Raw genomic sequence first — 26928 nt, 5'->3', positions numbered from 1 at the left:
GAAACCATAGATTACAGACGGAAATGGGAAGCGCACAGCCTTTCTGAGAAAAGAGCGCCTCCTAGGGGAAGGGAAGGAAAGAGCCTCCAGCAAAGAACCAGTCGCCGAGGAGGACAAAAACAGGAAGGGCGCGGCTACCGCCTTAGACCATAGAGGCGGCATACGACTAGACCGTCTCCCCCTCAGGTCGCTCGCGGCGGGGGAGCGGGGCAGAGCGTCTTCCATGAACCTCGAGAAGGAAAGGAAGCGGAAGCCGCCGGCAAGATGGCGGCCGTCGAGGAGGCGGAAGCGGCGACCAGCTGCGGGCGGATGATGAGGGAAGCTGAAGGGTGGCTCCTCCGGGGGCTCCTTCTGTGCGCCTTGGCGGCAGGTGAGGCAACATCCCCCCCCCCCGCGAAACCTGGGTGGCGGAAGCGGTGGGACCCCCGGGTCCCTCGAAGGGGCGTTTCGTGCCTCTGCGGAGGCTCGCCAGAGCCCTAACCTGACCTTGTCTGAGAGGAGCCGGGGAGGGAGCCGCCTGAAAGCCGAGAGAAAGCAAAGGAAAGTCCTATTTTTCTCGGACAGGCGGGTGTTCCACAGGTGCGAAGTGTTGTCCATTGGTCACTAGAATCGCGGTGAAAGAGCAAATGCAGTTATTTGGTCTCTGGTGAAGCGGTAGGAAACCTCGACGCCCCCCCCCCCCCACGTCCTAAACTATTTTTGGTAAAAGCTTCGTTGGGACCAACCAAAATGTCACGAAAGCTTGGGGAGCTTTTGAGTTCTCCAGCGTCCTTCACTAGGCAACACGCTGCAAAAACGAAAGAAAGAAAGAAGTGCGTCTGTGTGTTAAAATTTAGGAAAAACGTTAAGGGGGATGTTTTGGCCATGAGGTCAGCTTGTAGGCTTTGTTCCAAGACGGGGGTTGCAAGCAGAATAAGCCCCTCCCAGTTGGTACATGATTCTGTGGTGGAAGTGCAATAGTCGCTCCCTGTCTTTGGGGAAACGAAAAAAAAGAACAAAACAAAAAAAGAACTGAAGTCTAGCTGGTAACCCAGATTAGTATTCCCATAAATTTGTGGGGAGGGGGGATGTCAGCGACTGCATCCTCATCCCCAGACTCCCAGATGTACAGAACTTTACATCTATACTACCAGGGAGGGACTTTAGCCTGCAATCTGATATCATGGAAGTTGATGACTTCATGTCTACAAGTTTTTTATTTTCTTCACTCCCTGCTTTGCAGTAACCTCTAGCTGAGGGACTCTGCTGCTTGCCAAGCTTTGTGAGGTTTTATGCCAGCAACTCATAAAATAGCAAACAAAAAAACAACAATGTACAATGATGATTAAAATGGCGGGCACATCAAGAAAGTTTAAACAGCTCCATGGGCTTGATGATATAAAAAGAGCTCTGAGAGATACCTGAGAGATGAGGGACTAGGAGAGATCGTTGAACCTGTTCTGGATGGGGATTCCGCCCTCTTGAAAGAGCAGGTTATACAGTGTAGGAGACTCCTTCATCCTTACTTTTCCTGGATGCCCAGGTGGTGACAGTTGCTAGGAGTGCCTTTTTATCAGCTTTGCCTATGTCCTTTCTCTAAGAAGACCAACTCACATTCAGTCAACCATGCTTCAATTACTTCCAGATTGGATTTTTACCTTGACTTTGAAGACAATGATAGAAAACCATTCAGTTGCTTTAATTTTCTACCTGCATCATGCAGCTGTTAAAAATAGAAGAGCAAGATCTGTAAACAGAGGTGGTAAAGCTTCACAGCTTTTCTCTGTGCTTAGCATCATATTTTGGGAGATTATGACATAGGATGGCTGGAAGGAAGGAGTGATACTGGATGTCTGTAAAGGAAACCCTGAAGTGCAGTGTTGGGGGAGAAGGGATCCAGCTGAGGTTTTTCTAGCCTCAACCAGTTTGAGAAGCAGCAGAAAACCTTTCTGCCTTGGAAGTGAAAGCAAAGATAAGTCGGTGAAAGTTGGCTTCATAATGAGCTGAACTTAAACAAGTATAATTTATTAAATTAGCAGGTGTCCCTAATAGGATAAGAGGTTGTCGTAGTAAATGAGTGAGTAAAAGATGGATGGGGATTGAGGGATGGAGATACTGTTAGTAACATGCTTTTGGTGAATGTAGCAGTTGTATCGTGGTTTAGTTGTTTTGCACATGACGTGTAGAATGTTCAAGGCTAGGATTGTGTTTACTGCTTCACTTTTTCATTTGTGCACAATGACATGGGATGGGAAAAATGGTTTAATCATTAGCAGCAATGAATAGATGCCAGTTGCAAATAGGGGAGCTCGGCAGATTCAGATTTCACTTTTGTTTACTGAATGCAAATAAAATAAACATGCTAAGTTAGTTTACTCTTTAGGTTTCAGCATCAGAAAATTTTCTAATGCAACCTGATTTTTTTTTAAACGCAAGTTATCCTAATTTGCAGAAGAGAAATTTCCATTTTGGAGTTTTCCAGAAAAAAATCCCTAATTACATGTTGGATTGGGGATGGGGCATGTTTGCAACACTTTGAGGATCTGTTGGTTGCTGATTGGGGTGTTGTGAAAGAGGGCTTCCAGACTCCACAATGCCATCTCATTGACTGCTGGCTCTGAGTCGCTGAGATAAAACAGGCAAAGGGGAGAAGGGTTATTCCATCCCTCAGTCCGTCTGCTTGATCGGCATCGATTTTTCCCTAGCCTGCTATGAGGCCCGCAGTCTGCATTTCCATACTGGCTTTGGGAGGAGGCTGCTTCCTTCTCTCTGCAGCCCACATGGAAATTAGTCTTAGCAGGCAAGTCCCTTACATGGATTTATTTACAAGGCAATATTACACTAGCCCAAGGTCATTCATAGTTTGTGACTGAGTGGGGATTTGAATCCAGGTGTCTCTGGTGTTGTAAAGACCGTGCCACACACTCAACTGTGAAGCACAGCCAGTACTTAAAATGGCCTAGGGGTAGCCAACATAGCGTTCCCGACGTTTCGGGCCAATACTATCATCAACCGCACTCAGTGCTTGGTAGTGATGGGAATTTTGATCCAGAACATTTGGAGGTTGCTATGTTGGCTACTCCTGAGCCACACCATTTCAGTGAGCTGTCAAGGAAATGAGAGCAGCCCTTGAGTGGGGACTGCAGAGAGGCTGCCAATTGGATGGCCTCCTAGCAGGGATACTGTACTAGTGGATTTCCGGCATCAGTATGAGGTGGGACTAGATGGCCTATAACAGGCATTGGCAAACTCGGCCCTCCAGATGTTTTTGGGACTACAACTCCCATGATCCCTAGCTAACAGGACCAGCGGTCAGGGATGATGGGAATTGTAGTCCCAAAACATCTGGAGGGCCGAGTTTGCCTATGCCTGGCCTATAAGGTCACTCCCAACTCTGTGGTTAGGCCTGGATAGTCGAGGCCAGATTGGGATCTTTACATCTATGTGTTTTTTCTCTCTCTCTCCACAGGTGCAGGCTGGTGCAACTCTGTTGAGAGGAAAATCTACATCCCACTGAACAGGACGGCATCGTGTGTCCGCCTCCTGAATGCTACTCATCAAGTTGGCTGCCAGTGTGAGTGTATCCCATTCTAATGATTTTTTGCTTGGGAGAGAAAGTGGAGCTACATCACCTGGACCGCATCGACTCAGCCACAAATTTGTCAGTTGGCAGGTGGCATTTTAGATATAAGTAATTGATGTATATGTGTGGTGTTTTAGAGTTGAAGAGGACAGCCCCTGCTGGGTGGGGTTCAATCTGAAATTCATCATGGGAGGAACAAGCAGATGAAGGGGAAGCAGGAGTAAACTGGGGAAGAAGTGGTAGTTATTTCAGTTTCATGTACTTAGTCTTATTTACAGCACAGCTTAGAAGCTAGCTGGGGGGGGGGGAGTCCAGTGCAATTGCCAAGCAACAGAAAACGAAACACCCAAGGGTTGGTGAGAATGTTGCATCAGGGACCTCTTCCTTTCTCATGGCAGCCTCCTTGAATGGAGACACCGGAGTCATCCATGTAGTGGAGAAGAAATCTGACCTGAACTGGGTGCTGAAGGATGGGCCACATGCCCCTTACATGGTGCTGCTAGATGGATATCTTTTCACCGGGTAATGAACCATTCCCCCTTGCCGCTGCCCCCACAAAAAGTGCCTAACTTATTTATTGTGCTTGTATCTCTTGTTTCTGTTAGAAAATCTCAGAGAGGCCCCTGGGCTGGAAGGAACCATGAGGGTCATCTAGTTCAGCCTCCTTCAATGCAGAAATCTTTTGCCCAACATGGGGCTTTAGCAGTGTTTCCACCATGTGTGCCTTCCGTCTTTTCTTGGGTCTGTGGCAGCGTTGATACTCAGCAGATCAGTGTCAGCAGAGAATGAAATATTCGTCTTGCATGCAAGATGTTTCACATCTTCTCTCCCCCTCGCCTGCTTCCAACCCCTTCTTTTCGCAGCTTAGCTTCTCCTGTTCTCAATTCTCATTGCGTTGAGTTTGTTTTTAAGTTTGTCTGTGTGTGATCTTGCATGGTACCAGATCTCATTTAAGAATGTGAGTCTTGGGCTGTCTGGGCTGGAGCTCAGGGGTAGAACAGCTGCTTTGCATGCAGAAGGGTCCTAGGTTCAGTCCCAAGCATGTGCAGATCGGGTGTATCTCCCTTGACTCCTGCTTGAAACTCTAGGGAGGCAAAGCATGTTATGGCAGGCAGTGCTGAGCTACGTCATTGCTCTTAGTCAGGACCAAATACCTGATTGCGGCCTGATCTAACGTGAGTTGCAACAGCAGCACTACCACCATATAGATAGATGGCAAAAAAAGAAAGAAAGAACTTGGTCCCCAAATGCATGTTTAGGTTTAAAGGTGTGTCTGAAATGGTTGGAAGACTGCTGAGGCAGAGGGACAGATGAAACTGGCTCAGTAAAATTCAGCTTCCTGTGTTGTTCCTGTGCACTACATAGACAGTTGTGGTCATGTGAATATCCTGTGATAGGCAACATGGTATTTCTTGTGGGAGTAGCTGAAAAAAGGGACTTGGCGTAGAAATTTTTCACAGCACACGCTCTTTAGATTCTTAAGGGACTGTGTGTGTAAGCAAGAGTATGTATATGCATGTGGAGTGGCCCTTGGGCCAAAGAAAATGGGGAATGCAGAAAAGGGTGGTGTGGTTGAAGAGTTCATGCCAGTATGGGTGATGGGAAGGAGAGAGTTAATGATTAAACTCTTTTTCATTAGGAAAAATAAATGAATGAAGATGGTTTATCAGGACCAGATGGCATTTAACACCCAAGTGTAGCCTTGACTTCCTGTCATTCTGCAAAGCATTAAATAGATAAGGAGGAAGTTACGCATTCCAGTTACTTAAAATTGCTTCTCCCTTTGAGGGGGGAAACAGAATGTGGCTAAACTCTCTCTCCTTTTATGATTTGTTACACGCTATACCATGGTTTTTGTTTGAAGTCTCCCCTTTTGTGCTTGGCTACTTAAGTGCTGAAGGCAGGCGATAACTAGCTAAAAATCTAAAACAGCCCCACCCCACCCCCCGGAGGTCTGTTCATCATTTTTGTGTTTCTTTTCTCGACAGTGATGTAATGCAGCAGCTGAAGGGCAGCTCCCGCATCTCTGGCCTCGCTGTAGCCATCTCCAAATCCAGTCTCTACACAGGATTCTCTCCTGGTTTACGGTGCCCCAATGATGGCTTTGGTAAGGAAGGAGCTGGGGGGCTGTGGGGAGAGAGACTTGCCTGTGGGCTATGCTAATTTGTGGAGAAGGGACTTCTTCCTGCTGCATGTCCTCTGAAGAGCTGACATAGGTTCATACTGGACAGGATGGGGAAAACAGCAGCATTTGGCTGGCTAGATTTCCAGCCAGATACCTTGACTAGCTTTACCTAATGTCATTATAGTGCTTTCTTTCTATAGTGCTTTCCAGCCTTTGTCAACCTGGTGTCTAGATGTTTTGGACTAAAAGTCCCATTGTCCTCAGTTAGAACAGCCACATGATGCTGGGGTTGATGGGAAGTGTGTAGGCTTATTGCAATCCCGAATCAGCATCATCACTGTAGGTGTGATGAGCATGAGAAGGGAGGGGCTTACCTTAAGGCAGAACTAAGCTCTGAACTAAGAATTTCTTGCTTAAAAGGCTCAGCCTCTTAGGCAATTCTTTTTCTCTTCTTATTCCATTCGCCTTCATCTCCATGGCATCTGAGCATACTTTCCCCCCTGTCTTTTCTCCCAGTTTTTCCTCTTTTCCTCTTGCCCTCTTGTCCCAATATTCAATTCCTCTTTCCTGTACAGTGGTACCTCGGGTTACATACGCTTCAGGTTACATACACTTCAGGTTACAGACTCTGCTAACCCAGAAATATTATCTTGCGTCAAGAACTTTGCTTCAGGATGAGAACAGAAATCGTGCTCCTGCGGCGCGGCAGCAGTGGGAGGCCCCATTAGCTAAAGTGGTGCTTCAGGTTAAGAACAGTTTCAGGTTAAGAACGGACCTCCGGAACGAATTAAGTTCTTAACCCGAGGTACCACTGTAGTTCGCTGTCTCCTCCAGTTAACAGGAGATTTGAGCCTTTTGCCAAAGTAATCACCAATGAGGGCAGGGTTGCAGATGCAGCACAGCCCAGGCAATCCACAGAGAATCAGTCTAGGGCCTGATATTATCCAGAGGCAAAGTCTGGCAACAGCCCAAGGTCAGTGTCACAGGGCATTCAGACAAAGTAAGGAGATAGCAAGGCAGGGATATTTGAATTGGAAAGCAGGAGCCAGAAGCCTGTGTTGTTCCCAGCAGCTGAAAGGCTCAGGAAGGAAACCTTGTATACTCCGACCTCCTAAACACACCCTAAAAACAGCTGCTCGGCGTGAAGGATTATCAGGGTTGCTTACTCATGAGTGGGCAACTGACAATGGGTCACCATCACAGTCTTGGTTGTGTGGTTTTGGCACTGGCATTCTCAAGGACTTGGGGGGGCAGCTGTACCTCCTCCTCTGATGTTTTAGTGGTTCTTCAACCTAGAAAGTCTCTCAAAGGGATCCTCAGCATTGGATCTGGGGGACTTTGCCTGTTCCTCAAGGTCCTTGACCTGCGGGTCACCCTCTAAAGGCTTCATGCCTGGTACCAGGTCAGGGATAGGCATGACACCCGGCCCCTGTCCCCTCCTAATTCTCTGTCACTAGATAGTTTCACTCACCCTGTCCTATTCTAGGAGCAGTCAGGGACCCCTTTTTCTTGAGACACTAGGGCAGCTGGGACTGTCGCTGCAAGAGGCTTAACAATCACCACCAGAAAATGTCTTGGTGCATCACAATACAGATGGCTGTTTACTAGACAGCCCTTTTCAAGGCGCCATGGGTATTTCCTTCTGAACGAGACTGATTCAGTGGTGCCTTGACTCTTCCCACTTTGTCCTTCAGGTGTCTACAACAGCAGCTATGGCCCTGAATACGCCCACTGCAACATGACCGTGTGGAACCCCCTTGGCAGCAGCCTTTCCTACATGGATTTTGGTTTCCCCATCTTCCTCCTTCAAGATGAGAATGAAACAGAGGTCATTAAGAAGGTACTGTGGGGGAGGGGGGCAACCTAGTCAAGATGGGCGTGGTACAACTAATAAAATTGGTGGTGTTATTAATGTTCACAGCAGTTTTCTCTCCTATGGAGAGAAATAAAGTGAAGGAAAGGCAGTCTTTTGCCTTTGATTTCCCTTTTCCTTCAGTAACTCACTGTGCTTCCCCCATCCCAAATCAAAAAAGATTATATGCTACTACTGTGGCCCGTGTTTTGTTAGCCCCAAAATGGAAAAGGAGCGAGGTCCCAACTAACGAAGAATGGCAACTTAAACTGTTGGAATATGCACAGCTAGCGGACCTAACTTGCAGCCCTCTGGAACAGCATGGGATGTGGCATGGGAGTTTTGCAGGACATTAAATAGGGGGGAAATGTCTCCCTGCCTCTGTCCACAGAAGACTGTGTTGGAGCAAAGAGCCTCCTGTGAGCAAAGGGAGACCATGAAATAGAACCATAAGGAACACATGCAAATGAGTCTGATGAAGTGTCCCACCTTCTCTGTTTCCCTCCTCTAGTGCTACCAAACCTACAACCTCCCTGCCAACGGCTCTGACCCACAGTACCCGCTGTGTGCCATGCAGCTCTCCTCCCACATGCATGCCGTGACCAGCACCGTCACCTGCATGCGGCGCAGCGCCATCCAGAGCACCTTCAGCCTCAACCCAGGTGAGATAACAGGGCCGGTGTGGGGGGAAGTGTCCCAAGACAAGGCTAACAACCGCCAAGCTGTGCGTCAGGAAATTCTGGGCAGCGCGGTTGAAGGAAGATACTAGCAGACTGAAAGGTGCTCTGAGGAGGGTGGCAAAAATGGCGAAGGGCCTGCGAGCCCCATGAGGAAAGGGTTAAGGAGTTGCATACGTTCAGCCTAGGGAAGAAATGTTGAGAGACAATGTGATACAGCTACCTTCAAATATCTGACAGGCTGTCTCTTAGAAGACAGAGCAGATTTGTTTTCTGTTGCTCTAGGGAGGCAGGTTCACAAGCTCACTGACACCATGCATATTTTGCATGTATTGGCCAAGCTGATGTTTTGGACTACAACTCCCATCAGCCCCAGCCCCAGTCAGTGTGACTGTGCTGGCTGGGGTTGATGGGAGTTGGAGTTCAAAGCATCTGCAGGGCACCAGGTTGGGGAGGGCTGATGCCAAAAATTCTGGATTCAGATGGTGGTGGTGTTTTAAAAAGGGGGGCGGGGATCCTGGCTGCGTAAGTTGGATAAGACTTCGATCTCATTTCTCCCAGCTAGACGTCAAATATAATTTCAAAGTTTCAAATGGTTGTTTCAAAGCTGCTTTGAGGGGTGACACCACAAAGGCAGGCCGCAGCACATGGTGGGAGTCAGTCAGTCTTCCCAGGCCAAGGAATGACCAGCCAGCCAGTTTGTGCTCCTTGCACTTTGTTGAGGCCACTTTCTCCCTCCGCTCCAGAGGTCGTCTGTGACCCTCTCAAAGATTTCAACGTGTGGAGTACAGTGAAGCCCATCAATGAGTCCGAGAAGATGGACCCGGACAGTGTCGTCATTGCTTCCAGTCGGGTAGGAGTTGCACACGTGGAGGCAGGGGGCTCTCCTTGCTTAGAACAGAATCCATATTTACGCAGCCCTGATTGGCTGTCCCTTGTGTCAGCTATGAATTGGCTCATTACCCCCACCCCTTTCTCATAACTCAGCTGTTGCACAGTACTGACTGGTAGGGAGTAGAAGGATTTTATCATGTGACGTTGGGTTGTAACTACACGGAATTCTAGCAGTTATGCAAAACGGATTATTGCGTAGATTGGGCAAAATCTGAATCAAGTTTCAAATTGGAAATTGTTGTTAAACATGGTCCATATACAGATAACGCCCATTAAAGTAATTTAAACGGGTCACTTTGGGTTTAAAATGAGAAAACTATTATTATTTCCTAAATACTACATCACTTTGGGAATCCACAGTATGACCCTTTTAAAGATGTTTCCTTAAAAATGTAAAAACTGTCACCTTCTATGAAATCATTCTTCTGTTTATTATAGACAGAATTTATAGGCTGCCTTTCAGGGAATAACCTTTATTTGTATTTAGTGGAATTTCCAGCTTAACACAAAAATAGATTGTGTGTGATTGTAAGACATCAAATTAATGAAAGGTTGAATTGAATATAGTAAAATAGCTCAGAATCTCTGAATCCAGCTGCAGGAAAACACTGCAGGAAAAACCTCTTAAGAGGTCAACTGTTGTCAGTCACAAATGTCTTTTGTTCAAAGAGCATAAAAAATGAACAATGGCTCAACTTTCCCATTCTCACAAATGCATTTGCAGTTCCATAGTTGTTGATGCCTCATCACTCTGTGTGGTGTTTGTTCTTAGAGGAAATGTGCCTTAATGCTGTTAAATAAGATTCACAACTATGTGGATGCTTTAGTTTGACTTTCAAATATATTGATTAGCTGGTCCTATCGGGAAGCCATCTCCACTCCCCTGTTTCAAGTGCCAAATATATGTTGGGAGCTGATAAACATACCAGGGGAGAGGGAGGTAAGACACAAAAGTTAAGGAGTCTGTCTGCCCAAAACACAATGGCCGGTGAGGGGTTGCTGTGGCAGGTTTCAAGGCTCCTGCCTAAGATTTCCTACCCCTGCTTTAAAGATTAAAGCCAGCACTTTGAATTGTCCTTGGAGACCCAAAGGATGTATGCAGACAGGGCAATGGAAACAGTGAATTTTTGGACCTTCCTGATTCTCTCTCTCTTGCTTCTGGCAGATGGACAGCCACTCTTTCTTCTGGAATGTGGCCCCTGGGGCAGAGAGTGCCGTGGCGTCTTTTGTGACTCTCTTGGCGGCAGCCGAAGCCATCCACAAGATCCCTGGAGTTCAGACCTTGCCGAAAAACATCATGTTTGTTTTCTTCCAGGGGGTAAGGTCAGGTCTTGTTTTTTCATGGCAAGGGAAGGAAGGAGCTTCCCTTCAGAAGGGCCTGGGTCCAGGCCCCAGCAGCTTAGGTTTGGCAGGAAAGGGCAGTGATAGAAGGTCTGCTTTGCCTGCAGAAGGTCCCAGGTTCAATCCCCGAGGGCATTTCCAGGTGTGGTTGAGAGACACTCCTGCCGGAAATCCTGGAGAGCCCCTGCCAGTCAGTGTAGGCAGCACTGAGCTAGATGGACCAAGGACCTGGCTCTGTATAAGGCTGTTTCCTATATTCCTAAAGGCCCCTCTGGCCTTGGAGACAGTGTTAGAAATTCCCCAGGTGCGTTTTGCGACCGGCGTGGGTCCAGTTGTGACCCCGTGGAGATCTCTGGATGCCAGGTTGGCAACTGACTTCCATCTAGCTGGCCCTGCCAGCTTTCTTAAGCAGGTAAGCAGAAGAGCTTATTCACTGTGTTTATGTCCCACCTTTTCCTCCAAGGAGTCCATGGTTCACCCCCCACTCCTCAGTTAAACCCTACAGCAGCCTTGTGAGGCTGTGACTGGCCCAAGGTCACCCAGTGAGCTTCATGACTGTGGGGGGATCTGAACCCTCATCTCCCAGGTCCTAGTCCGATACACTGGCTTCCTAGAGTACTTCTGCTATGGGGCAGCTGTATAAATTAAGTAGGTAAATAAAGATGGGGAGAGCAAAATGTAGGATCTAAAATATTTTCCATGAAGCTTGAATTCTGGATTGTTTTTAATGTGTTGTAAACCATCTTGAGTTTTATTCTTTAAAATAGAAAAGCAGTATAGGAATGAAAAAAATATCATCATCATCATCAAATTTCATTGTAAAAAAAGACACCTAGACATTCCATTGTGGTGACCGTAATCTGGGTTTAAGATGCCATTTGGCAGTTAGTTTATTTATCCAAGTTTCTAACACTGCTTGGGAGAGCTGCTGCCAGTCAGTGTAGCCAATACTGAGCTAGATGGACCAAGGATAATCAGACTCAGGGTATGGCAGCTTCCGATGTACTTCAGGCTGAAAGAGCGCTCCCAGTTTCTGCGTTGGGAATAGGAATCGCATTGGTGGCCTTTGTTATTCTCAGCTGGAAAACGTAGCCATTGAGCCCTGGAATAAATGTATTTATCCCCAGAGAAACGAATGATCAGTGAGGCAGATGTACCCAAGCCCAGCCCCTCCAGGGAATTAGCCAGCGATGTAGATTTTGCAGAAAATGTTCTGATGCTCTTAATCTGTTGGGATCTGATCTAGCATGTTTGCTTTGACTGATATTTAGTAATCAAGAACTAAAATGTATGTCAACTTAATTTTAACGCATTGCATAAATTTCTCCGTAAAAGTTTTTGTAGTGAAAATCATTGCAGCTGAAACACTCAGGAAAAGAAAATTCAATAGAGCACATTTAATGCATCTGAAACGTAATTCGAAGGATGGCATTCAGTGATAGTCATACTTGGAGCAAACCCACTGATATTGGCGAGCCCATGAATTTCAGTTGCTCTACTCTGAGTATGACTTGCTTGGTGTGCTTTTGGTTGGACATAATTTTTGTTGGCATCTTTATTAGTGTTTTAGGACCTGATAACTCAGTATCATACATACTTCCTTACTTTGTTAAAAAAAATTTTTTAATATAAAAAAGGCATTTAAAACTACATACTAACAGGAGACAAAGAAGAAGCAAAGCTGGGGGAAACTGTTGCCTGAGGCCCCAGGCAGCTCCACCAGTTAGAGCTGAGATTCTGAGAGCTAGATGGACCAATGATCTTGGTAAAAGAACAATCCCTGGGCTCTCCCTTTAAAATGCTTCTGGAAAGCCACTCCCAATTGGAGGGCAGGCCTCTGTGTGGTGCTGGGGAGCATAACTCAGTGGTAGAACATTTGCTATGCACAGAGAGAGCTTCAGGTTCAGTCCCCAACCATAATATCTTGGAATGGCAACCAAAAGACCCCAGGAAGCTGCTAATAAGTTGAAATGAAAGTACATGGTTCTCTCTATTGAGGCTTCTTTCCTGGGTAGACTTTTGTAGCTTCCTTTTCCCCTTTCAGTCTGGGGACCCTTGGTTGGGATTTAGCTGGCCAAGAATGGTGGAAACCAGGTTGGGTGTTAACATCAACGCGTGTTCGAATCTTAACATTAGCTCTGATGGATCAGGCATGGGGTGTGTGTGTGGAAAGGTCCACCTATCCCGGCATCTTCTCACCAGCAGCAACAGCCAACCAGATACTCCTCAGGAAGTGCCAGAGCATGGCAGGAAGGCCGGCTCCAACTCTTTGTCCCCCAGCAACGGGTATGCGGAGGCCCCGCTGCCTCCGAACATAAAACATCACATGGAAAGGATTAAAAATATATGTGCACTCTGGAGCAAACCAGTTTTAATTTCTGGGAGCTGGCAGCTGTGTGAAGCCAAGAGGATATTTGGAAGGGGAGGGGGCAGATGGGAGAGAGGGGGAACCGATGGTAAGCAGCTGATGTTCCCCTCCAGGCATCAACATCGAAGGGCCTCATTTGCTCAGCGCTGTCAACTTTGCGGTGGCTTCCAAAGTCCTGTGATGTCTCCATATGATCTCCCCACCCAGTGGGGGAGCAGTGGGAAGGGAGGGGGGGTGAGAATTGGCAATGAGGACCTCCCTCCAAAGCCTGCAGAATTAGCTGTTGGGAAACCAGTAGTTTTGATGCAGTATCTGGCACTGTTAGGCTGTTCAAAATACTTTGCACAATAAACTCTACAGTGATTCCGCAAGGTAGATTGGTGTCGTTACCTGCTGCACTGCATATTTGGAGGGGGGAAGGACAGTACCTTAATTGTGGTTAAGAGACTGAGCTGTGAACCTAGAAGCTCCAGTTCAGATCTGCATAGAGTTGGCCTCGGGTAAACCCACTCCCCTCTCCACCACTTGCAAGATGGGCGTGTAAATATGAGCCTAATTTGCAAGGTGGTTGCTGCAGCAATGCCCCGTGCTGTATAATAAATGCTGCACCTTCTTCCAATCATTATGGTTTGCAGCTGAGGCTGGGTGGCCAAAGCCTGCTTTGTGACCATTTTTGAATTTGCCTTCCTCTCTCAAGGAGACCTTTGATTACATCGGCAGCTCACGGATGGTTTATGACATGCAGAATGGCCACTTCCCAGTGAAGCTGGAAAACATCCATTCCTTTCTGGAGCTGAGTCAGGTAGGGAAGTTCAGTTCAGTTCTCCCTCCCTCTGCTATAAACTCAGTGGCTTTTCCTTCTCCATCTTGCTGCAATGTTTACCCACTTCCATGTCCCAGAGTGTGGATTCTGCATTTCTAGGCAGACAGGTGCCAACTAACTAATTATATTTGCGGAGCAAGGAAGGATTTTTTTATTTTATTGTTTTACCTTTTTGAGGGTTGTCGTTTCCACAGTCAAGCAGTGTATAAATGCATTTAAGTAAATAAGAAAACAAAAGGACCAGAGAATATGAGGTCTGCAACGTGAGAAGGCTCTGACACAAATTGTGGCAGTGGGTGGCTCGCATCAGACCCACATCTCACACAGCAAGGACAAAAAAACCATTATTTCTTTCTTATACTTTCCCCACCCCAAAGGCCTTCCAGTGTGTCACATCTGTCAGAAACATCCTGATTTATAGTTTGCTAACATCAAGGGCAGTCTGTCTTTAGGCAGGCTGGAGTTCAGGTCCACCTGCCTGCAGTGGGCTTACTGCCAATCCCTGAAGCCCCCTGGCCCCATTCCCCCTTCTCCTCCATGCTATCTCTGCCTCTCCACCTGCCCTTTCTTAAGCAGGCAAGCATTGGCAAGAGGGCGGAAACAGACCTCCTCCTTTTCCTCTGGGCTATTGGACAGGTTAAATGGCAGAGAGGGCCCACAAGGGGCATCTTTCCCCAAGCCTCTCCTGCCTCACACCACCAAAACTCGGAGCAGGCATTGAACTTCAACCATTTCTTCCTGGCTTCCCAACCCCAGAGGAGCAAAAGTTAGAATTGGCCCTCACTACAGCCCTCCCTCTCTTTCATTTGGTCCCGTGTTTCTCTCCATCTCTCAAATAACTGTTCATTGGTTATTTAAAGGCATGCAGGGGTCCCAAGGCACGTGTGAAGGGAAGTCACTTGGGGACATGCACATCCCAGCTCGGCCGCCTTGCGTTCCAGCACAGAGGAAAGGCAGGATGCAAATAGTCCAGGCGGAAGGACGAGGCAACTGGGCTGAAGGCCATGTTGTTCTCGAGGCCAAAGTGACCACCTAAAGCAGGGCTGGCTTAACTAGGCTACTCCCTTTTTTAAAAAAATAGAAGCTTCCAAGCTGCACCAATGGGTATTTAAATTTGCGAAGCAAGAGTTTAAACCCAGGAGCTCAGAACAGTTAAGGCATAATTAAGAAGTGCTCATTGATTCTGAGAGCCTTCTCTTGCTCAGTCCAGAGTGGCACTTAAGGGCCTCTAGTCCAAAATTCTTTGCAAACATCTGGTGCTAGATAAGCCGTTAGGAGTGGCCGTTTGCTTCTCCCACTCTGGAGGGTAAAAACCCCAACTCTCCTTTCCTGCCCAGACAGCAAACGCTCGCCAGTTGCATTTCCAGCTGTTAGGCCCTGTTTCAGCTCCTGTTGGTCAGGCTTTCTTGGGGGGTGGGGTGTCTTTCTGCCTGCTTCCCAGACAGCCTAAGTTACCACTATACTGCAGCCACCAAGTGGGATGACGGGTGCTCCTTCTGTTGCAGGTTGCTCTGATGGATAACTTCGATCTGTGGATGCACACAGATCCTGTATCGCAGAAGAACCACTCCACAGAGGTAAGGGTGCAATATGCTCTTTTTTTGGTTCTCAGGTGGCGCTGAGGGGCAATTAGGCTGTGCAGGGTGGGGTGGGGACCTGCTTTGTTCTCCTGCCAGGCCACTGCCTTCCGCAATCATCCCCAAAGCATTGCCTGCTTTGCTCTTGACGTCTGTGTCGCCATGTTGGGCAAAGGGCAAAGCTCTGCCTCATGCTCTGGTTGTCTTTCCCCTCAGCTGCAGCCGTCTCCTTTTGTCTGGCCTTCCTCTGTCTTTCCTTCATCCCCCTCATGCCTGTCCATTGGTTCACTCCTCTCCAAACACCAGTCATGCAACACCCCTCCTTTTGGCTTCCTGCCTGCGCCTGGACCCCGCACAAGCGCCTTGGTCCTTGTCTTCGGAGCCCGCTGTGGCCTTGCCCTGTCTGGCCTTTTACCCTTGGCACCCTGGATGTCCCCTGTGCCTTCAAAAGACTCCACCCTTGTTCCCATGCCTCTGAGAACAGTTGCATGGTGCCAATTCTCCCATTTCCTTGTAATCCCTTTCCCCCCTGAAGCCTTAGATTTGGTCCTCACCACGTACTGAAACAAAGTCTGTGTAATGGAACTGAATTGTGTCCCGTGTCCAAAGTTTGCATTGTAAGCCCATGCGGCAGGGACTCATCCTTTTAGACCTGCGGGACCTCCAGTCATGCTGTATAAATGACAGTTCCTGAGAGAGTGGCAGGCGAGTAGCACAAGGCCTTTAACTTTGAGTGCTTTCCGTGGGTGGGTGGGTGTGGTTCTTGGGAAGTTTCTGTGATGTTCCTGAACACCACTGGATGATGTGGCTACAGCCTGCCCCCAGCATCACGTCAACGTGTCTGGTTTTGCAGTTGCTAAATTGGGTGAGCGGAGGCCGTTCTCTAGTTCTAAGCTGCAGCAGACTGCTCGTGTTTGCTTTGCTGCTGCTGTTGTTAAGTCGGGTTTATTTATATAGCCTTTTCCCTGCAAATGCTGCACCTCAAGTGGGGTTTGCAACAAATGCATCTTCATAACCATAAGGTGGTCTCAAAAAGGAATGTCGTCACCGGCCTCCTCCTTACTTCTTAGGAAAGCGTTCAGAACATGGTGCAGACCTTGAAAAACAGCAGTGGAGATACCAGCATCACCATGCAAGTGATTGGCGCCTCCCAGCCCCTCCCTCCGTCCTCCTTCCAGCGATTCCTGCGGGCCAGGCAGATCCCTGGCGTGGTGCTGGCCGATCACCGCTCCACCTTCAGGAACCGGTAAGTGGCCCAATGAGCCCTGCCCTTCACGTTGGCTGCAAACTGTTCATGTTGGGAGGGTTGGCTAGGGGATGTCTTAAAGAGAGTTGCGGCAGTTGCTGTGCGCGAGAGCTGCTTTCCTAAAGCTCTTCCTCCTCCCACCCTGCTGCATTCCCAATAATAATAATAATAATAATAATAATAATAAATTATTATTTATACCCCGCCCATCTGGCTGGGTTTCCCCAGCCACTCTGGGCGGCTTCCAAAAGAATATTAAAATACTATGATACATCAAACATTAAAAGCTTCCCTAAACAGGGCTGCCTTCAGATGTCTTCTAAAAGTCTGGTAGTTGTTGTTCTCTTTGACATCTGGTGGGAGGGCGTTCCACAGGGAGGGCGCCACTACCAAGAAGGCCCTCTGCCTGGTTCCCTGTAACTTGGCTTCTCGCAGTGAGGGAACCGCCAGAAGGCCCTCGGTGCTGGACCTCAGTGTCCGGGTAGAACGATGGAGGTGGAGACGCTCCTTCAGGTATACTGGACCGAGGCCGTTTAGGGCTTTAAAGGTCAGCACCAACACTTTGAATTGTGCTCGGAAATGTACTGGGAGCCAATGTAGGTCTTTCAAGACCGGTGTTATATGGTCTCGGCGGCCGTTCCCAGTCACCAGTCTGGCTGCTGCATTCTGGATTAGTTGTAGTTTCCGGGTCACCTTCAAAGGTAGCCCCACGTAGAGCGCGTTGCAGTATTCCAAGCGGGAGATAACCAGAGCATGCACCACTCTGGCGAGGCAGTCCGCGGGCAGGTAGGGTCTCAGCCTACGTACAATGAGTTTTGCAGCACTTCAGTTAGAATTCTGTTCGTCCAATTCAGTTTCCAGCCCTCCAGAAACCTTTGCTGCCTACTTCCCTTCACAGGCTGCCTTGCTGAAAATCCTCGGCAGCCTGGGAAACCTTCATTTCTTAATTCGGAGGCAGGGCCGTACCTTGGCAGCACCAAGGATGTAGGCACCTCTCCACTCTGGTTCGGAGTGGCTAGGAGCCTGGCCTGCCCATCCATGTGTTCAGGTAGGTGGACCATGTGTAAGAGAAGGAAGGGAGGCAAAGCAGAACACACCCAACCCCATGGCTGCGAAGTCATCGCTGACAGAGCGCAAAAGGCAACAAAAAGCAAACTTTCTGAGTTTCCAGTCCATGGCCTCTCCGAGCTTCAGAGGCACCAACACATCTTCTTTCCAGGGGTACAAGGGACGGGGGGCACCAATACAGCTGCTTGCCAAGGGTGCAAGGGAGCCTGAATACACCTCTGTCCAGAGGCCCTGGTCATGATGCTTCACACAGACTCCTAATTCTTCCTGCAAGCCATTCGCTTTTTCCAAAGAGTGGCCCATGGGCAGCCCAAAGGGCATTTTGCCATGCACACAGAATATGAGTGTCTGTTTCTAGCTCGGGCTTGTTAGCCAGCTGCCACCTTTCATGACTTTAGCCTTGCCGCAGGAGTATATCCTCTGGCAACCTCATGCTTGCAATGTGCTCTACTTGGGGCTGCCCCTGACAGTCCTGAGGCTGCCTCTGGTGCGGAATGTGGCTGCCAGACTGTTGGCTGGTGCTGCAGAATGGGATCTTGTTCCATGGGAAGGGATGGTGCATCTCCGTGGATACCTGTGCTCTGCATGCAGAAGGCCGCAGGTTGAACCTGTGGCATCTCCATGCTGCGAATATCCTCTGAAGAGTCTGTGTCAGCTGCCAATCAGGGTGAATAACACTGAGCTAGTGGACCAGTGGTCTGTTTCAGTATAAAGCAGCTTCCTAGTTCCCAACGTTAATCACTAATACAAGCTGTACTGCTTGCCTGTTCACTACCAAACTCATTGTAAGGTGTTCACCATAGTGTATAAGACCCTAAAGGGCTTGTGAGCCAAGTGTTTGAAAAAAAAGCCTCTCCCATTCCCTGTCAACCTTGGGCCTTAAGATCAGTGTGGGAAGCCCAGCTTGTAGTTCCATTGACTGCTCTGGTTTGTGATGCAGCAACACAAGAGCAGGGCCTTTTCTGTCACAACTCCCTCAGTTCATTTCCCCCACCTCCCAATTACAAGGCTTCTAACATCACATGAAGGCATGTGCTCCCCCCCCCCCCTTCAGGCCTTGGGAGACAACTGAGCTATTGAACGGATCTTTTAAAGCCAGATTAGTTATTGGTTTTATGTTATGTTGATATGTAGCCTATAGGACCGTATGATATCTGTTTTTCAGCATCGCAATATATCACTTGTTAAACATCATGATAAATATATCACAATGTCTGATATAAGAATGAAGCTATGTAGAGGCATTGGCTGGCTTCACGGTTTCCCCTACATTGCGATTTTTGCATAGCACACACACACATGCATAATGATTCACAATATATTGCCAGATCAATAATTATAAAGCCAATATTGTGAGATGGAAATCAAACCGGTTTGGGACGATATATTGCTATATCGCTCAGCCCTCATAGCCTACTAATATCCTGTTGTGCATTGCTGTGAGAACCTTTGAGTTATAAATACAGTAAATAATAACCCACCCAGTATAAAGCGGTGGACGAACTCCAGAATAAAGTTAAAGTTATTTAGCAGGTTCTCAGGCAGAGTTGGGCCATGGTGTTCAGGATCCAAAAGAGAGATGTGATGTTAAACTGAGAGTCTCTCCTTCCCTTTCTCTCTCTTGAAACACCTCTTTTTCCCTACTAGTGAAAGTTGCAGACTTCTTTTTTAAAAAAATCCTGTGCCATAGGGCTGCATGGAAATGGGGCGAGATCTGGCCTGTTGGTCAGCTCTGTTCTGCATAGCGGACTCACCTACTGGGAAGCTGCACAGCTTCCAAACAGGTTGAAGAAGAGTCTTTGCAAAACCCTTTTCTGACAGTAGCCAGTAGAGGGGGTTATGGCCACCCCTTTGCACGAGGAGTGAGAGGGCTGGGGGTGGGCGAGGATGCTGGGAAGAGCATAGCAGTTGTGTTTTGGGGGAGGCAGAGGGAGCAGACGTGTGCTATGTAATTAAAGAGGCGCAGCGTAATTGTTCTGACAGCCACGAGAAATCCAGTTTTGTACCGCAATGTTTTCCTGCAGCTGGCTGGCAGCCAGAGGTTAGCAAACAGCAATTGAGCGTTCAGGGAGGGCCTCATCTGTTCTTCAAGGACTGCTTTAAAACAAAAACAAACATGGGAAGGAGTGTGTTTGCGGTGGCCTGGGGAAATCCAGCTGTTGCAGGCACCGGGCTCTACCCTGGGCCCTTCAGCCTGTGCCGTGCGCACCCAAACGTATGGCTGCCATGTTCTTAACCAGAGACCCCTGGGAAGGGAGGCAAAACCCTCCCCATTCGTCACAAGAATGTAAGAAGAGCCTGCTGGATCAGGCCAACTGTCCATCTAGTCCGGCATCCTGTTCTCACAGTGGCCAACTAGATGCCTGTAGGAAACGTGCAAGCAGGACCTGAGCACCAGAGCCCTCTCCCCTCCTGTGGCTTCCAGTAGCTGGTATTCAGAAGCATTGCTGCTTCCAGTGGTGGAGGCAGAGCACAGCCATTGTGGCTAGTTGTCCTCCATGAATTTGCCCAATTCTCTTTTGATGCCATCCAAGTGGGCGGCCATTGCTGCCTCCTGTGGCAGGGAGTTCCATAGCTTAACTGTGTGCTGCATGAAGTAGGACTTCCCTTTATCGGTCGTGGATCTGGCAGGCTGGTCAGCAGCTTCTGCCCAGCTGTGTGTTGAACCCGCATGCAGTTTCTGCTGTCTCCTTGCCTTCGCTTTGCCTTGACGCCCTCCCTGAATCATCCATCCACTTTGCTCTTAAAGCCATGGAAGGTTGGCTGCATCCCCATGCCCAGAACCTGCCTTTCAGCGGGCCTGGTGCCATGGCGAAGGGACAAGGCGGGCAGTCCCCTAGCTGGGAATTTGCTCACTGAGCAGAAACCACTCTCTCACAGCCTCCTTCAAAATGGGCAGAATGGTTGCAGAGAGGTGGTTCAAGGGCTTAGGCAATATGATGTGGCCTGGAGTGCTTTTGCAAGGCTTCAGTTGCTGAGCCCGTTTCTGGGGAGGCAGCAGATCTGGTCATTGTATTTCAGATTAGAATTGCAGAGATACAGAGGGGTGGGCGGGTTATTTTTTGCAGTGTGTGTGTGTGTGTGTGTGTGTGTCCCCATGAGCACCCATAGCATGCCTCTTGCTTCTCCTTTTGCCAGCTTCAGGGATCTAAGTCAAGCCAAGATCATGGACTCCTTCTCCCATCTTTTCTTTACCTCTGCTAAAGCTCATTATTTATATATTATTTGTGGCCCTCCAGCACAACCACAACCAGCTTCCTTTGCCCCACTCAGAAAGCGCCAGCCTTTCTGTTAGAACAGAGTTTCCCAAACTTGGGTCACCATCTGCTTTTGGACTACAATTCCCATCATCCCTGACCACTGCTCCTGCTAGCTAAGGATGATGGGAGTCCAAAAACAGGCCCAAGTTTGGGAAACCCTGTGCTAGAGCGTTCTGCCAGTGGCCCTGTGCCTCTTCTAGTCGGCAGCTGACTGCCCGCGTCCAGGTCTGGCCTCTTGAATTCATGCGATTTTGGGAGTGGGGATGGGTCAGAACTGTTCCTTTTGCCCCACCCCCTGTGTTTTGGCCTTCGCCCTCTCAAGGTTTGCCGGCATCCTTAAGCAGGTTGGCGGAACCTCTTCAGAAGCGTGTTCCCGGTGCGAGTTGCGTGGACTTCTCTTCTCCCTCCCACCCCTGACAATAAATGGCCTTGAGCTCATCAAACAGGCAAAGCTGCAGAAGGGCCAAGTTAATTACAAAGCCTCATTAAATGCTTTGAGGAGGAAGGGGGCAGGAGGAGGCTGGATTCCCCCCCTCTCCTCCCCCAGGAGAAGCCTCCTGGCACCTGCTCCAGACACCGCCTGCTCTCGAGGGCCCCATTGTGCCCTCGCCAACCTGCCTTCTCCTCTTCTTCCAGCTACTACCAAAGCATCTATGACACATCGGAGAACATTCAGATGAACTACCCGGAGGGACTGAGCCCAGAGGAAATGCTGAATTATGTGACGGACACGGCTAAGGTTCAGTGTGCTGTGACGTGGCTGCGGGGGGTGGGGTGGGGGGAGCGGCTTCCATCTGTCCTTCCAAAGACTTGAGAAGGGGGAGGGAGGAGAGAGTCATCGTAACTTCGTATTGTCTTGAGCTCTCGGTGGTTGTCATAGAGACATGCCAACAGCGCACAGGCAGGAGGGTGGCTGGCCTGCGCTCCATGCACTCGCCAAACTTGCCAGTCTCGTATTAACCTGGAGCCCCTTTTCTTCCCTTTCCTACAGTCCCTGGCGGATGTGGCCACTGTGGTTGCCCGCACACTCTACCAACTTGCAGGAGGAAGTGGCAACACCTCAACTGTTCGGGCAGATCCGGCAACGGTACGAGCAGACAAGGGTCCCGGGCCCTGGCACCAGGCCTGAGATCTGGCCTTTTCCCCTTCTGTCTATGTGTGTGCGCATGTGCGTGGTGCATGAGTTTTCCTCTCCTTGTTGCATCAACAGAACATGCCTTGCTTCATCTCCCTGAACCAGCCACCTTCACCACCACAATCACTTTTTTCTTTTGCGGGTGGGGGTTGTGGCCCTTTCCCCTCATCCAGATTGAAGCCGTACGCACAAATGAGTCTCATTTGGATGGAATGTGTGCTTTGTGGAATTTATGATGATGATTATTTGTACCCTGCCCATCTGACTGAGTTGCTCCAGCCACTATGGGCAGCTTCCAACGTATATAAAAATAATAATAAAACAATAGACATTAAAAGGCTATCTTCACATGTCTTCTAAAGGTTATATAGTTACTCATCTCCTTGCCATCTGACGGGAGGGTGTTCCGCAGGGCAGGTGCCACTACCGAGAAGGCCCTCTGCCTGGTTCCCTGTAGCTTCACTTCTCACAGTGAGGGAACCGCCTGCAGCCCCTCTGTGCTGGACCTCAGCGTCCGGGCTGAACAATGGGGATGGAGACGCTCCTTCAGTTAGTTAGGCAGGAAGGAAGGGGTCAGGTGCCTACATCTCCCCCTATCAATAAAGTTTCCCATCTCCATAATTTCTGAGCAGCCCCACCCTGCTGTTAGTCCATCAGGCAAGCATTGCCTTTCAAGCCTGCCTCTGCAGCCATTGGGACAGGTTGGAAACATCCCTTTTGCTTTTTTCATGGGTGGGCTTACTAAATTCCTCACTCTCTTCACCATTCTCCTCTACAAATGTGGAGTCCTGTAAGGCAGCCTCCTCCCAGTTCTGGTTAGGCAAAAGGGCAGGTCCCCAATGACCACAGGGTGAGCTTCCTGGCTGAACCCAGGTCCCCCAGTGAGCCAGCCCAGCCTTTTCTGCCTGCTTCTGAGTGGCCCCAACTCAATGTTCTGCTCTTGAGGCCCTGACTCAATGCTTTGCCCTCTTTCCAGGTCACACGCATGCTGTACGGCTTCCTGATCCAAGCAAACAACCCCTGGTTCCAGGCGATCATGAAGGCAGAGCTCAAAGCCGTTCTGGGTAAAGTTGGTCTGGGTTGCACATGAAGTGAAGAGAAAAGTTTTTCCTCCCTCGTAATACCAAAACTCGGCAGCACCCAATGAAGCTGCATGTTGGGAGGTTTAGGGTAAAATAAAGTAGTACTTCCACACAATGCGGAGTTAAAAGTGTCGCTGGTTTAGCAATGGGCTCAAAAGGGATGTAGATGTATTCTTGGAGGGTGAGGCTATCAGGGGCTGCTAGCCATGAGAACTGCGTCCTGCCCTCAGGATCTGAATACCAGCCGCTGGGAATCACAGGTTATGAGAGTACTGTCATACTCAGGTCCTACGTGCAGGCTTTCTATAGGCATGTTGGATAGTTCTGTTGGTAGAGCATGCATCTCGGTTGTGGGTTTGAGCCCCACGTTGAGCAAAAGATTCCTGAGTTGCAAGGGGTTGGGCTAGATGGCCCTTGTGGTCCCTTCCAACAGCCACAAGAATGGGATGCTGTGCTAGGTGGGCCTTTGGGGTGGGCAATGCTGACTTCAGGGCCTGGTGCCTCTACCTGCCCAGCCCCTCTTGAAACCTTTCTCTCCTCTCCTGCCCCAATTTCCTCCCAGGAAACGGACCCCTCCAGTACTACATTGCTGTGAATAACCCCGTGAACTCCACCTACATTGTCCAGTACGTCTTGGCCAACCTCACAGGCACCCGGCAGGAGAACGCGACCAAGGAGCAGTGCCAGGAGCTCAACAAGAACTCCAAGGTGAGTTTGCTCATCCCACTCTTTTTCGAGATGCAGCGAATTATTCTGCCGCCTGCAGCACTTTTGATTATATTACTTTTGCATTTGTGTCTCACCCTTGTGGTTCAAGTTAACTGTATTGTTGATCTGCCTTGGGCTCTACTAGGAGAAGTGGAATAAGAGCAATAAACACGCACATAGCAATAAACACAGGCTGCCATCCCAAATCAGTAGGTTTGTAAGAACTCCTGTAAGCGACAAGCCCAGACATCAGGTTTCAGTGAGAGCACATTTTGACCATTCCAACAACATCAAAAACCCACCTTGGGTCATAGCGAAGATGAAGTGTAGGAGGAGCTTCTTCAGAAAGTCCCAGACCCCCAGCTTCGCAGCAACACTCTTTGACAGTTTTAGGAGTCCACCTTTGGCTGGAACTTGCACCTGAGTCTCTGCTTCCATTACCCCTGTGTTCTCTCCACAGCTGTACGACTACTCTTGGGTGCAGGGTGCCCCGTACCCAAATGCCACATCCCCCCGACAGCCGTACTGTGTCATGTCAACGGTCCGCTTCAGCCAGGCTTCCTCCCCGGCATTTGAGCTCCAGCAGTGGGGCTCTACTGAGTACTCCACGTGGACAGAGAGCCGCTGGAAGGAGCTCCACGCCCGGATCTTCCTCGTGGCCAGCAAGCAGCTTGAGGTGAGTCTCTGGGCCCAGCTGAAGGGCCTGGAAGCAAAGTGGTTCTTTGCTGAAGGTGCAGAAAGCAGAGCTTGGTTCCAGACCTCTCTGGACATCTCAACAGTTTGGGGGCTCATGAGGCTTGAGCCCAGGTCCCATATCTGTGCAGAGGAGGTGGTGGCAGAGCATGCACTTCATATGCAGAACGTCAGGCTATGACTTCTCATATTAAAGGGATCTCTCAGCCAGGGAAGAGGAACTGCCAGTTAAGTAGGATGGATGGACCAAAGTGTCGTGAGTCCCAAAGAGGCAATGTGGAACGGCTGGTCAAATCAGGATGGGGTGGGCGGTGGGAGCAGCCTGTTGAAGAGGCAACTAAGGCGGTTAAGGAGTAAACCCTACACAAATCCTAAGATGGTTAGATAGCGCCTTGTACGCCTCCTTCCAGCAACTCCTGCAGCCATGCTGATGCCAAACGCATCACTCTGCTTTCCTTTGGACTACAAGAGTGAGACCTCCATACACACTCCCCAGGTTTGCACCCCAGAGAGGGCATTTCAGAACTGCAAATGCAGCAATTTGACTTCACCCCCAGAGATGCAATCCATTGGCTCTCAAGAGAGATGGATGCCCACATAAATTCCCATCTAACGGGATCCAAAGGTGTGTGCTACTTGTTGGATCATCTTTGCATTTGAACCCTTTTTACCTGTGTCCTTATTTGAGCATTAAAGTTTCCAGCAGAAACCGTACACCAAGACAGACAGCCCTTAATCCACCGGTGAGAGCCAGGACACACATGGAAGACAGTTTGCTGCAAAATCTGGAATTTTGGGTAGCAGTAGCCACCCCTATTTTGCATGCAGAAGGAGCAGGGGTCCATCCCTGGGATTTCCAGTTGGAAGCATCTGGGGCAGCATTGCTGGGCGAGGCTTCTACTTTGGAGAGCTGGTCAAGGCAGACTGAATAAGGCAGCCCAGCAGAGGTCAGAGGTCATATCTCTAGGGAGGCCAATGGACAGGGCAAGCTGGATTTCTGCCATCTGTAAAAAAATGTGCTAATAGGCAAAAGCAGGGAAAATTGTGCAGAATTCATTCTGGACTCTGCTGATGGTGGAACTGTTGTCCTGCTGCCCCTCTGGCTGCTAAGATTTCAGCAGGCATGTCCTCCTTTCAAGCCATGAAGACTAGCTCCTTCACTTTAAAAAAAATCACATCTGAGTCTTTTGGGGAATAAAATTCTGCTCCCCTGTGGAATTCCCTCTGTGAGTCCCCTCCCAATAGATTTACTCTCCTCATGTCCCAAGAGATGCACCCCCGATTTCAAAGATGCTCCACCCCCTCCAAAAATAAATAAATTCCAAGAGTTACTTTTGGGCCACAGCATTCTTTCTTCTAACAGTCGTTTGTTCTGCCTTCTCATTCTCTCCGCAGATCATCACGCTTATCGTGGGCATCGCTATTCTGATTGTTTCGTTCGTCGTCACCTACTTCATCAACGCCAAAGCAGATGTGCTTTTCACCAACCCAGGAGACTCGGGAGCCGTGGCGTATTGAACTCCTAGCACTCAAAGCCGGGCGAGACAGAGAACGAACTTTGGGCTTGCTGGTAGAACAACACTGGAGCCTTTTCTTCCCTGATTGATGTGGATTGTGGCACTGAAAGGAATCTCACTTCTCTCCCCTCCCCACCGCCACCTCCCCTAAAACAATCTTGTACTGAAAGAAGATGCTGGCGATACAGAGATAATTTTTCTTCTTCTTCCTGCAAGGGAGATATTTGGCCAGATGTCTTTAAACTTCAGAGAAGATACCTTTCCTGCGAGGGCACCTGCTACACACTTCTGTGAGAATAGGTGGTCAGATACAGGGGGAAATCTTCTCCAGGGGTCTGTGCAGACGAGAGGGTGTTCCTCAGTCTCTTTTGTTCTCCCTTTCCCTTTTTTATTATTTTAAAGATCCAGGTTACCTAAAAAGATATTCTCAAATCATTTGGTCTGTATGTGTATCAAGATGCAAATAAAAGAGGGAGATCAGGAGGCTGGAAAGGGGGAATTGGGTGTAAAATATTTCTTTTTTTTAAAAAAAAAGGATTGGAATTTTTTTGTACATATTCTATAAATAGCTTGGTTTAATTAAAAAAAAATACTTGCGAATTAAATCCATTGATCCCACTGGCTTTAATATCTTCCTTCCCTGGATAACCAAGGGAATCAAAGAGTTCGTGCAGAGCAGGGAAAACGGTGGTCATCTATTTTGTGTGGTGTCTATAGAGATCTGTTGAACTGGAGGGTGTGTGACTTATGCATAGCCACCAAGGGATATTCTGAGATGACGACACTGCCTTGCGTAGGGGAAGGAAGGCTTGACCCGGGGCTGTGTGAAAGTGAAGTGAAGAAGAAAGGAAGCTTTGGCTTCCAGAATAACTCTGGTTGGATACTCACTTCTGGCTTAAATGAGAGCCATGTCACCCAAGGTCCAGGTACATAATCTGGTTGTAGTGACATGACCATCAATGAAAATGCAAGAGTGGTTCATCATCTGCCAGAACAAATC

The 26928-nt window shown here is 48.8% G+C and overlaps 1 protein-coding gene across 1 annotated transcript; it reads left to right on the top strand.

Moving 5' to 3' along the window:
* The first annotated feature begins 11 nt into the window (after positions 1–11).
* On the top strand, positions 12–26533 carry NCSTN (nicastrin). Its single transcript, XM_083478286.1, has 17 exons — positions 12–370; positions 3449–3553; positions 3961–4084; positions 5551–5669; positions 7382–7527; positions 8051–8201; positions 8963–9069; positions 10276–10428; positions 13517–13621; positions 15148–15219; positions 16290–16465; positions 21430–21532; positions 21785–21880; positions 22905–22992; positions 23573–23718; positions 24179–24394; positions 25807–26533. The coding sequence occupies exons 1-17, from the start codon at positions 265–267 to the stop codon at positions 25927–25929; spliced, it is 2136 nt and encodes a 711-aa protein (XP_083334412.1). The 5' UTR covers positions 12–264; the 3' UTR covers positions 25930–26533.
* Positions 26534–26928: the final 395 nt, after the last annotated feature.

Source organism: Podarcis liolepis (assembly GCF_965112155.1).
Source record: "Podarcis liolepis genome assembly, chromosome: 15".
NCBI classification, from domain to species: Eukaryota; Metazoa; Chordata; class Lepidosauria; order Squamata; family Lacertidae; genus Podarcis; species Podarcis liolepis.
This window is presented reverse-complemented; position numbering and strand designations above follow the sequence as displayed.

Coding starts and splice junctions, on each gene's coding strand:
- NCSTN (XM_083478286.1), top strand. CDS start 265: ATGGCGGCCGTCGAGGAGGCGGAAGCGGCGACCAGCTGCGGGCGGATG. Junction 9,070..10,275: donor TCGTCATTGCTTCCAGTCGG/GTAGGAGTTGCA, acceptor TGCTTCTGGCAG/ATGGACAGCCACTCTTTCTT. Junction 13,622..15,147: donor CCTTTCTGGAGCTGAGTCAG/GTAGGGAAGTTC, acceptor CTTCTGTTGCAG/GTTGCTCTGATGGATAACTT.